Here is a 12,767-nt window from a genome sequence, read left to right on the forward strand (position 1 = left end):
TGACTCCTGCACCCCCCTCACACACACCCCCAGCCCCCTGCCCTGACTCCTGCACCCTCCTCACACACACACCCAGCTCCCTGCCTTCCCTCACTCCTGCACCTGCACCCATTGCACTAAACGGGAGCTGCCCCAGGTAAGCGCGCCACACCCTAACCCCCTGCCCCAGCCTTAAGCCCCCTCCTGCACCCAACTCCTGGCCAGACCCTGCACCCCAACCTGCTCCTGTACCTTAACTTCCTCCCAGACTCTGTACCCCCCACCACCCCCCTGAGCCCCCTCCCACACCCTAAGTCCTAGCCAGACCCCACAACCCAACATTTTTTTATAAAGCGCTCTTATCCAGTAGTTAGCCAAAGGTACAAACAATATTTGGAAAGATCATTAAGTGGTCCGCTGAGACGCCCAGCGATTTTCATGTGGTCTATGGAAAAATAAGTTAGACTACAAAAACAATCAAGGTTCCTCGCTTTATTTTCATTTACTTCCTATTATTTATAGGAGGAGGATGAAGAAATAAAGAATGAAAACACGGGGGTGGGGGGAAAAAAGAGAGAATGTTCTTTTTCTTGGCTGGGTCCCAAGGAGAGGCCCCAAAAATGAAGCTGAGCACAGAGTCCCACTAACTCTAAATCCACCACTGTGATGACCTGTTCTGTTCATTCCCTCTGATGCACCTGGCATTGGCACTGTTGGGAGACAGGACACTGGGCTAGATGGGCCTTGGTCTGACCCAGTGTGGCCGTTCTTATGTTCACACTTTGGCTGGCTGTACAGTAACATCTCCTGTAAATAAGGCCTCAGGAGCAGAACTCACCCGATGTGAGAGGGCCAGTGGGAGGCTGCAGATAGAAATATACATGATTTAAAAGCATCTCCTTGTGCCTTCCTAACCTTGTAATCTTGCCATTGTTCCATCATCTTCCCTCTCTTGTTAGTTACTCAAGTGAGCCCTGATTCAGCACAGCACTTAAGCATGTGCTTAAATCTCTGGACTTATAGTTAAGCACTTGCTTAACAGCTTTGTTAAATCACAGCCCAGGTAACAAACAAGAGGAGGGGAGTGGGATGGGTTGCTGATGATAACAGTGATAAGATTACATGCTTCCCCTATGGGCAGCTATTGGCACAGCTTGATGGTTCTGAATTGTAAGTTTTTCTAAACACAAGTCAAGCTCTGCCTCCAACCAACTCTCTCATTCCTTCCAAACGTTTTCTGCTTATTGCCTGTAGATGATTAGTGATTCTTCTCTTAATATGTGTTTATTATTTTACAAGGAATAAAAGTTAACCTTACTAAACACGAACGGTCAGGAACACTCTTCTTACCTCTTTGGACGCCCCATCCCACATTTCCTTTTGCCCAGTTTTCTGCTACCTCCCCAGATCTTCATAACTTCTTAAAACCAATTGTCAGTTGTTTGCTAAGCTTTATAGTTCATTCCTTTAACAGCCTAGGACACATCATGTAAAATTTTCTTTGAGTGCAAAGAAGTAAGAAGAGGGATTGTGACCATACATGTCCAGTTAGCTTCATTTCTATTCCCAGTAAAATCATAGGGAAATGTTAAATCAGAGCCCAAATAAGTAATGCATGAGCTGAGGGGAGTTGGGTGAAAGTTTTACCTGTCATCTGGACTGACTGATTTTTGTCTGTTCAAATTTTCCAATTTTTTATCAAGAGCTATTTTAAAAAGCTTGTTGTTCATTGCTTCCTAATTGTACAGACTTTTACTCCTGAGGATAAATTTAGAAAAGGAGCAGAATATCTCACTTATTTGTGATTCCTCCTTAATTTTATTCACCTTCTAATTTATTAATGGGACTACTTGTCTAGGAGTAAAATTTCCAAAAGCAGCTAAATTTTTGAAAATACCTTTAAAAATCTGTCCAGAGGTCGCTAAGTCACTGAAAATGGGATTTAGGCACTTTTGAAAATTTTACATTCACTACTTTTTGCTTTGATATATTTGTAAAAGCCCCTTTCCTGATCACGTAAGTGGAGCAGCCAAATGAAACCGGCAAGACCTCTGGATTGTTCTATCTGCTTATCGAGCAGAGTGTTGGGAGGAGAGAAGTGAGTCCTAGGAAAATGCCACTATGTCAAATTGCCAGATTAATTCCCAATACAATCTCTGCTTTAAGAAGAATAATTCCTGGAACCTAAATAGGCTGACAGCATTCTTTTAATAAAAATAAAATTTAGCAAAGTGCACCAGGATTCCTGTCACCACAATTTGAAATTAATCCCCAGAATCCTTGCTCCTAACCCCTGTATAAAGAATGTATTTGTCCTATGACCATTCAATATATTTCTAAATGCAGTCAAACATTTCAGATTTACAGTAAGAAGAGTGGAAGAAATAAAAACCCATAAATCCATGTTAAGGAAACGCTCCCTGTTCCTATTTTCCTTCAGGAAATATACTAACGCTCTTGTTTTCTTTGCATGTCAGCAGGCATTTGCTTATACAGCTCCCTACAATTCTGGAACAGGAGATAGGGGAATTGCTGCAGTGAGTCTGAGAGTTCCAAGATAAGCGCAACATGTAGATTAAACATTAACATTCTGAGCAGTGCTGTGTTGCCAGATAAACAGAAATGTCATAACAACCATCTAACAGGCTATGACACATATGGAAGAACTTTACACAGACCAATCTCTTCTATAACTTTTACTGCAATTCAACTCAACAAATCAATCCCTCATGACTGAATTAAGGAGCCAGTACACAGCAGGGCTGCAGCAGAATTTAATTTCACATTAAATACGTAGACGATATTTAAACTGGACATCGTGAGTGGGCTGCATCGAACCAAATCCCCATCGGCTCACGTCTATCGGAGGGATCTCTTCTTTCTCGTTAACTAGCTCTAAGTCGTAGTAAGACAACATCAGGAACACAAACAGTTTTATTTCATTGACAGCAAAGAACCGTCCAGGACAGATTGAGGTTCCTGCCCCCCAGGGCATGTTAAAGTATTTCAGCTTTTTCCCATTCTTGTAGAAATCTTTTTTGGTGCCATCTTGGTTCAGGAACCGATTGTATTTGAAGGTGTGAGGCTCAGGATGGACTTCGGGGTCCGTCTGCACTGCGATGTAGGGAAACAGGGCTACCCTGTCCCCTTTGCGGAGGGCGTATTCCCTGCCATTAGCCATCTTGAGATTCAGGTCCTCAACCACTGCTCTGATCAGAATGGGAGCTGTTGTCAGGCGCATGGTCTCCTCCACTGCACTGTCCAGAACAGGAGTTTTCATTAACATGTCCCTGGTGATGTTAACCACAGGGCTGCCTGGCTTTACTTCCTGACCAGCCTCTGCTAAAACTTTGTCCACTTCTTCCCTCACAGCCTGCATTGCTTCGGGATGCTTCATGAGATACAAGAGAAGCCAGAAAGAGTTTGGGCCCGTGTTGCCTTGGGCTGCCCAGAGAAGAAGAAACATGAACCGATCCCGCATGTACTCGGGCACCCCAAGCTCTGCCAGGAATTGTTCTTGGTCACTTATCCACCCGCTGATGTTATCCTTCTCACGGCTGTTCTTCACAGAAAGCACCTTCCAGAAGAGCCTCTTCAGCCTCTCCGCTTCCATTTTATCTCTTGGGGGCAGCACGGCGTAAGCCAGGCGGGGGAAGAGGCGGTCATACTTCCGGAACTCATCAAACAGCTCTTCGGACTGGATGAGATCACGCTCCTTGGCTTTCTCCTCACTCTGTGTGCCTGTGCCTGGCTCGTTTCCAAACAAAGCCAGGTAGCCAGCTCTGAAGACAATGTTGTAGCTGTAGTGGAAGAGCCCATCCTGCTGCCAGGGTCTCTCTTCTCCTGAGTCCCTGTTGTGAAACAGGAGGGTCTGCAAATTATCCATCATGGCCTGAGTCATGACCACCAGCCCATCTCCCATGAGGTGTTTTGTGCTTGACAACTGAATAATCTTGTGGACATTTTTACACGGGAGATACCCAAAAACCCTGGTGACCAGTTTTACTGCATACGCCTCGAAGTCGAGTTTGGCTCTTGGCGCCTTCACTATGGCTCCAAAAGAGAGGGGATCCATTAGGAAGGTGAAGTAGTAGCCTCCAATCAGCACCGTGAAAATGTCCCCATGTCGCCTCTGCATCTTTTTCAGGAATTCTGCGCTGTTCTTTCTGAAATCCAGTGCGTGCCCCAGCCACGGAATGCGGCCTTTATCCAGTGGTGGCTCCGTGGGTCTCCTCCTTCGAAACGCTCCCAGGAGATACAGCCCACCGAGAATGGAGGCTAACAGCGCACTGAGAACTGCCGTCCAGAAAGCCATTGCTAGAGACCTGTGCACCGGAGCAGGGATCCAGACAGACTGAAAGGAAAGGCTACAATGCTGTGTTTATGAATCCTTTCTGGCAGTTGGCAAATAACAGACTGACTCATAGCCTCATCCTCTGTTTGCAATTAAGATTAACCCTTCTGCTGCAGAATGCTGAGCACTCCAGTTTTTATCCACGGCTCGTTTACTAAAAGATCCACAAACTTTTAAGGCCAGCATGGGTGGTGTGCAATGGAGGCAGGGGAGAGTAAGCCTCCCCAGACCTCACGCCGGTGGGGGCAGGACAGTGGGGTATTTGGGGCTCCCAGAAAAATCTCCCCTCGCCACAACCCTGGGGCCATGGCAGAGGCACAGAGCTTTTCTGGCCTCGGGGCCTCAGTGAGGCGGGGAGAGTGAGCAGGGGACAGGGTCTGGGGGAGAGGCAGAGTGGGGGCAGAATGGGGGTGGAGCTAAGGGGAAAGGCATGGAACAGGGGAGGGGCTCCTGGCTTGGAGCTCCAGCCAGGGCCAAGAGCTCTGCCTCGGTCACAGCCAAGGCTGAGATCTCAACCCCAGCTGTGACCAAGTTTTCAGCCCCTTCCCCACTCCCACCTGAGTTCTCCATGGCCCCTCTCCCCTGCCCTAGCTGGGCCCACAAGGTGGAGAGGTCAAGCTCTCAAGCCCCTCCCCTCCCCCATAGCTCTGACCGACCGCGCTGCCCCAGCCGGGGTCATGGAGGAAGTGAGGCTGAAAGCAGCAATAGGGGGTGTGGCGATGCTGCCCGTGGGAGCCAGCTGAGGTCACTTAATTAGAGTGAACTGCAAACAAAACAGGACAGACAACCCCTGAACGCTGGTGGATGTTCCAATACTTAGATTCACCAAGCCAGCACAAAACAACTTCTATATTACCTCACTGGTTACTCAGGTTCTGACAAATAGCAGAGATGAGCTTATAGTTGCCAAAAGTCCCTTTAGAAATAGTCCAGAGGTTATAGTCCAATGTCCGTATTCAGGCTGACTCCAGTCAGTGACTGGGGATCTCAATCCTTATGGCTTAAGATTTCCCCCTCTTGAAACCCAAAGCAGATCTGAGATGAAGCAGGATCATGTCCCAGGGTTCTTATACATTTCCAGCAGCCTTTTGGCCTGAGAAAACAATAGACTTAACTCTCCTTCTCCCAAACATCTTGGCAATTAGCACAGGGTGATTTATCCATTAAACAGTTCAGCTACAGGTTACCACAACCTTCAAAGAGACATATTGACAATAATACTATTTCACTCAAGTGTCTTCCTAAATGTTACTATTCCTTTTTTGATCTTCAAATCAAAGCTATAGCAATAGACAAGACTTGTTTGCTTACATCGCAAGACCTGAGCAAACATCTCCCCTTCTATCTCTAACAATGCAGACTTGCATTTCAAAGCTCCATTCATTTACATATCTTTCTAAGCAGTTTTTAAAGTTCGGCCATGGATCAGGTCAGTCTGTGAGTTAATTAATTCTTTCTGACCCTGTCACCTTTTAATGAGATATTAAATTACACTCATAAGGTCACGGGGGCATGGCCTTGGCTGGAGGAGGCGGGGCACAAGACTAGCCTATGCAAGGGGAAGCTTCACCCACCACCCAGGAAGGACTGTTATGGTCATCTGGAAGATATGTTGTATGGAGTCAAACACAAGCTTTTGGGCTCAGTACAGGGGTACCTGGGTGTATTTCTCCGGCTTGTGGTGTACAGAAAGGCAGACTAGATAATCTAATGATCCCGTCTGGCTGTGAAATCTATGCATTCATCTATTTTCACTTCCTGAATCAGACAAGTTAGAGAATTTCACCCGGTGATTCTGGCACCAGACAATGGGTTGTGGCAATTTGCTGCCTGGTACAAAAAAGTGGGACTTGTCCAATTTGTTTGGAGTAGGGAGGGGGTCTGTTTGAGCAGGAGAGAGGATGAGGGGTCAGCACTGGGATAATTTTAGGTCAGATGTTGTGAGAGGGAAGGACCCGAACACTCCAGCCTCTGAGGTTCCCCAACAGCACAATGACCTGCAGTTACCCACAGATAAATAGTCAGATGCAATTACAGGGCCCAAGCCTGCAAAGCCTTTCACATGTGAATACAAATTTGCAGAATCAGGCCCAAAGTTTGAGTAGTATCATAATAATTACTTCTGATGTAGCATTTTTCATCAGTAGATTGCACACCACTTTAGCAACCAGGTCAGTATCATTATTTTACAGATGGGGAAACTGAGGCATAGGAGAGGAATGTGACTTACCCAAGGGCACCCAGCATTGTTAGGAATAGAGCCTGGCTCTCCTGAGTCCAGTCTAATGCTCCATCCAGTATGCACACGCAGGGGGGCCATTTCAGATATTGGTAGGGTGAGGCAACTTTAACTGTGATTTCAGGGGCTACTTAGACACCTGAAAACTCTAGTGTTTTGGTTTTTTCAGATAACATAGAAACTAGCTAACAGGAGCACTGCATCTAATTCCTATATAAAGAAAGGAAATTAAATTAATGAGACCCACAGCCCTAATACTAACATGGTCTGACATCTTGTGTCAAGTCACTTAAGGGACACTGGTTAGGTTTAAATGTTTAATGTATATTCTTACTTTGCTGTTAATTCTTGAATACAACGATTGAAACAGTTGTAGAAAAATCTCGATTACTTTCTATTGTTTAGGCTACTTACTTTTTGCTGTTCACCAAGCTTGGAATAGGTCATTTAACTTTTGGAAACATCCTACTAGGGCAAGGCACTATGAGTTTATACTGCACCTTCCTGGGGCTCTAAGGGTGTTACCGTACTACGAATAATAGACTAGAAACTGACTTTAAATAGGAGTGAAACTGACACTTTCAAGTCACTTTCACAGTATTGCCAACCCCAAATGTTCAAAAATCATGAGTCAGGCTCACCAAAAATCATGAGATTGGCTTAAAAATCATGAGATTATGTAAAAATAATAGATTTTCTGTTCTTTTTATTTGCCTTCTGCTTTTTGAGCCTTTAGGGTGCACTGGGGTCACATTTTGAAGCTTTCTCCACAGCAATGAGGTCTAGAAACTTACTTTTTCTTTAAGAATGAAGGCTGAAATCATCACATATCCACTTGACTCAGTTGAGTCTGAACTTTTGATGAACTTAAACTTAACCCAGATTTGATGTCTCTGTCTGAAACTTTTAATCAAAGCTCTGACCTGCGAACTGCTCATGACACCCCCCCTCCCCTTAAGTAGCCATCTCCCCTTTTGTCTTTTTAAATTTACATTTTAACCTGTTTTATCCTGTAGAATCTTGATTGATTATGCATGACCATTATGATCTGTTAATCACTTTGTTTACTTCTGTGTATAAATATTGATGCTCAACCCTAATAAACTTGCCACACTTACTCCGAAGCCTTTAAGCTAAGGATAGTGTGAGCCCGTTGATCAACGAAGTGTTGTCTGGTCTCTGACAGATTGTGAGCCCCATACCAACTCCGCACGAACTCGGGTGCTGGAGAGGTGAGTAAGGACTTGCTTTTTACCTTACAATTTGGGGGCTCGTCCGGGATTCCTTCTGGTGCGGTGCCTCTGTCCAGTGGTCAGACCACTCATATACGAATTGGCAGGCGCCACGGGAGATTTCTCCCAGCCAATTCAATATTGAGGGGTTGTATACTGGACAGCAGGATAAACGCCAGTGGGAGGGCTCCTGTCAGACACCATGGGTCAAGGGACTAGCGTGCCTCTTGAGAGTCCGCTGGGGATTGTAAATAAGTTATGGAACGAAGGGAAACTCCCAGTACAGACAGGAATGTCTAGGAGGAAGTTGTACACACTGTGTGTAAGGAATTGGACTGGGTATACCGCGGTATTGGCCGACCCGGAGATGAGGTGGCCTTCGTATGGCTCTTTCGAACAGGCTGCCTTAAGAGGAGTAAGGAGCCAGATCGAAAAAGACCATCCGGGACAGTTATGTTACTGGTTTTGTTGGGACACAGCAGCAGAGCTGTGGAAATCTTTAAAAATTATGGCAGTCAGGTATTCTCCCGAGAGTGAATCCCCTCCATGTTATTTCGATGAAGAGTATAAACCACGGCGTGTTTTGCCTCGTCAGTTGGTCCCCACTGCACCTGCCCCTATTCCTCCGCAGGGGGGCTCTCTCCAGAGCGCAGAGGGGAATCTGCAGGACTCCAGATCGGAATCTCTGCAGAGGGATAAGGAGGAAATGGAAGGGCACACCTCGGGAGGAGTAATTACTAGGCAAAAGATCAAGCAGATGCAGCAGGATGCATACTACTCTTATTTCGTTTTTTGTGAATCAGTCAGTACCCCCTGTAAGGGATTATTTCTTAAAGTTTTGCCCTGGTTGGGGAGGTGAGTCAGTCACTTCAGTGTTGGACGTAGCTGATTTTGCATGGGAGAAAGAAAGGGAAAGTAGTAAAAAGAAAGAGAAAAAGGAAGAATATAAGTTGATGGCTTTAGCTTTTCGCGGTGGTATTCGAGGCAGAAGCCGTGGCCGTGGCAGGGGATTTCAGGGTGCTCGGGGAAGAGGGTCCTGGCAACCCCAGCCACCAGGAAATTGTTTTCAGTGCGGACAGCCCGGTCACTTTAAACGTGAATGCCCCTGGGGACGCCCAGAGGGTCCGGTCGCATCCGCAGATACTTACACCAGGGACGAATACACCCCTGCACCACCAGCCCAGACCGTTCCTCAGGCCTGGATCAACTACGGGCAACAGCAGCAGCTGCAGAAAACTCAGCCTTCTCAATGACGGTACCCCGGGGGCGAAGGCAAACAATGTGATGGTCTTATTTCCTTAATGTCTTTAGCCGGCTCCTTCCTCACTTTCTCCCCTCCCAGCAAAGAGCCTCGTCTAACCCTTTCAGTCCAAGGACTGCCTGTCTCTTTCCTCATTGATACTGGAGCTACTTTCTCTCTTTTAAATCATGCCCCCTCTCCCTGGCTATCCTCTGAGGTTAAAACTGCAACTGGGGTGGAGGGCAACCCACAGTCTCTGGGACTCACTTTGCCTCTAAATGTTATTTATGCTGATAAATGTTTTCTCACCGTTTTCTTTTTTCCCCAGCTTGTCCGATCCCTTTGATGGGCCGGGATTTACTCTGTAAGCTTGAGGCTACTTTAACCTGCACTCCTGAAGGGGTAGGATTATTGATGACAGTGTTAGGAGATTCGGCCCCAACTCAGGGTAATTGGGAACACCCCCTCCCCTGACCTCACTGACTTGCCTTTAACCCTCTGGGGAATTTCTGACACTGATGTTGGCCTGCTCCTTTCGGCAGAGCCAGTAAGGATTCAAGTGAAGCCCTCCTTAACCCCCCCGTCAGTCCCTCAATACTCCCTGTCGCTGGAAGCCCGGGAGGGCATCCGCCCCATTATCGAGGGATTCATTGCACAAAAGCTAGTCCGCCCTCAGCGCACTCCCTGTAATACCCCTATACTGCCTGTCAAAAAGCCTCCTAAAAAGGACGGAGACCCTATTCGTTGGCGCTTTGTACAGGATCTACGGGTTGTTAATCAGTATGTGGTCCCTCTTCATGCAGTAGTTCCTGATCCAGCTACTATCATCAGCCAAATCCCCTGGGATGCTGAGTGGTTCACTGTTATTGACTTAAAATCAGCCTTTTTCAGCATTCCTGTGCACCCAGACTCTCAGTATCTCTTTGGTTTCACCTGGGAGGGACAAAGTTATGTCTGGCAACAACTTCCTCAAGGCTACAGAGACAGCCCCACGATTTTCAGCCAATGCCTCCGCCACGACTTGGAAGGCTTCACCAGTCCGCAGGGATCCACGTTAGTCCTATACGTAGATGACATCCTACTAGGTAACCGCGAAGAAGCCACCCTCCGCATCGATGGTAAGGCACTTTTATTATACCTACACACCAGAGGCCACAAGGTAGACCCTAACAAGATTCAGTGGGTCTCACAGAAGGTCCGATATCTGGGCTTCCTGTTAACCCCAGAGGGGAGACAAATGGACCCAGTCCGCATAAAGACTATCCAAAACTGCCCTCTGCTAAACACCAAGAAACAACTTCGAGGTTTCTTAGGATTAATTGGCTTCTGTCGCCCCTGGTTGCCGTCCTGCGGGGAGTTGAGCAAACCGCTCCACCAACTCACTGCTAACCTTGCTCCTGACCCTTTGCAGTGGTCCCCAGACACGATCCAAGCCTTTCAGTTACTCAAGGACAGTGTGGCCTCCTCCATGTCTCTCCGCCCCCCCAATTACAGCAAACCCTTTCACCTTTTTGTCCACGAGAGGGGCGGAATTGCTAGTGGCGTCCTTACCCAGCTGAGCGGGCCCCACCATTTCCCGCTTGCTTTTTACTCCCAGCAGATCGACCCTGTCGCTCAGGGAACCCCATCCTGCACCCGGACTCTGGCAGCAGCTGCCCTGCTGATCACAAAGGCAAAGAGCCTGACCCTGGGTCATTTTACCACGGTCTGGACCTCTCATGCCTTGTCAGCCCTTCTGCGTAAGGGCACAACCCAGGTCTTTTCGGCCCATCGTCAGCAACAGCTAGAGGCCGAACTCCTAGAAGACACTAACCTAATTTTTGAAAGGTGTGGGCCCCTTAATCCAGCTACCTTGCTTCCTGACCTGCCAGTCCTCCAGGATCAGCACGACTGTGTGGAAGTAGTTCATAGCATCTTACAGATAAGGAACAACCTGTTTGATGTGCCACTGGACAACCCTGATTGCATCCTCTTCTCGGACGGAAGCTCCTTTTATGTTGATGGCAAGCATTTCACCGGTTATGCAGTCACCTCTGAATGGGACATTCAAGAGGCCTCCTCACTGCCAGGCAACTGGGGAGCCCAAGCCGCCGAACTCTATGCCCTGGCCCGAGCTTGCCAGTTGGCCGCTGCTAAGACCGTTACCATTTTTACTGATAGCAAGTATGCTTTTGGAGTTGTGCATTGTCACATCCACCTCTGGAAGTTTCGAGGTTTCCAGACAGCTGCCGGTAAACCCATTCAGCACCTCCCCCTCATCCACAAGCTTTTGGACGCCCTCCAAGAACCCTCGGTCCTGGCTGTAGTTCACTGCCGGGCCCATACTAAAGATGATAGCCCCGTCACCCGTGGGAATGCCCTGGCTGACGCCTCCGCCAAGACGGCTGCCGTCTTACCCTTAGCCATGCCCACGTTGGCTATTGTAACCTCCTCCTTTACTCCACCGCACCCCGTACCGGTACCCGCTGCTGAACTACAGTCGTGGGAGAGCCTCGGAGCCACTCTGGTCAAAGGGACCTGGCTTATGCCGGATGGCCGAGCCTGCCTCCCTCGCTCCACATACCCTGTGGCAGTTCGCTGGCACCATGATAAGGGGGTTCACTACGGCACGCACGCCCTTGTGGACACCATCGCTCGCTTTTGGTATGCTCCAGGCATTCAACCCTACTGCCTGTCAATAGTGAAAGCATGCAGCACATGTCAGCGTAATGGACCTGCTCTGCCTCTTAACAAAATTAAGGGTGGAAGACCTCCGCCTGCTGCTCCATTTCAACATCTTCAAATTGACTTTGCAGATATGCCAAAGGCTTTTGGGAAAAAGCACCTCCTTGTTTTGGTTTGCCCTCTGACTTCATGGGTCGAAGCTTTTCCTACTGCTAATTGTACTGCTGCCACAGTGGCAAAGATTCTCCTTAGAGACATTGTACCCCGTTTTGGCATCCCTCTCGTGCTTGACTCAGATCGCGGACCCCACTTTACTGGTAATGTCCTTGGCCGTTTAGAACAAGGACTGGGCATTTCACACTCCTTTCATACACCCTATCACCCCCAGTCTAGCAGGAAAGTTGAGCGTATGAATAGGGAGCTTAAGCTTACATTGGCTAAATACTGTCAGGAAACAGGGTTAAAGTGGCCTCAGGTACTTCCCTTGGTCCTGTTTCACCGTCGTACTCGCCCAACCCGTGTATTGGGATTATCCCCCTTTGAACTGCTCTATGGACACCCCCCTTTCAAAGGCGGGGCGCTACCACGTGCTGATGTTTCACTATTGGGAGGGGATCATATGACCGCGTGCCAGTTTCTCTCCCTACAGGCTCGCCTCCGTACCCTTTGGAAAGCCTCGCAGTTTTCCCAGACCGTGCCACTAGAAGAACAGATCCACCTGTTCCAACCAGGGGACTTCGTCTGGGCCAAAAAGTTCGTTCGTGGCGACACCCTCCAGCCGAGGTTTACTGGACCCCACCAGGTTCTTTTAACAACCCAGACTGCAGTGTTCCTGGAAGGACGCAAATCCTGGATCCACCACTCCCACGTCAAGCCAGCCGTAGTGGACCACAGTGACGGACCAGCAGCTCTTGCCACCACTGAGGACACTGCCTCTGACCAGTGGACCAGCTTACCTCTTTCAGACATCAGCCTTAAATTGACTCGAAAAAAATGAGAGGACCTTTTATTCTGACAACTGTATGTTTTTTATTATGCCTTTTTAGTTTATTTTCTGCT

General features: G+C 47.9%; 1 protein-coding gene across 1 annotated transcript; it reads right to left on the minus strand.

Annotated features, from left to right (window-relative positions):
• Nucleotides 1–653: 653 nt before the first annotated feature.
• Nucleotides 654–4,323, minus strand: LOC120399358 (5-beta-cholestane-3-alpha,7-alpha-diol 12-alpha-hydroxylase). The gene has a single exon (XM_039527546.1). It carries the CDS (start codon nucleotides 4,292–4,294, stop codon nucleotides 2,765–2,767), a length of 1,530 nt encoding a protein of 509 aa, XP_039383480.1. The 5' UTR covers nucleotides 4,295–4,323; the 3' UTR covers nucleotides 654–2,764.
• Nucleotides 4,324–12,767: the final 8,444 nt, after the last annotated feature.

The sequence above is a fragment of the Mauremys reevesii genome, linkage group 2 (assembly GCF_016161935.1).
Source record: "Mauremys reevesii isolate NIE-2019 linkage group 2, ASM1616193v1, whole genome shotgun sequence".
Taxonomy (NCBI): Eukaryota; Metazoa; Chordata; order Testudines; family Geoemydidae; genus Mauremys; species Mauremys reevesii.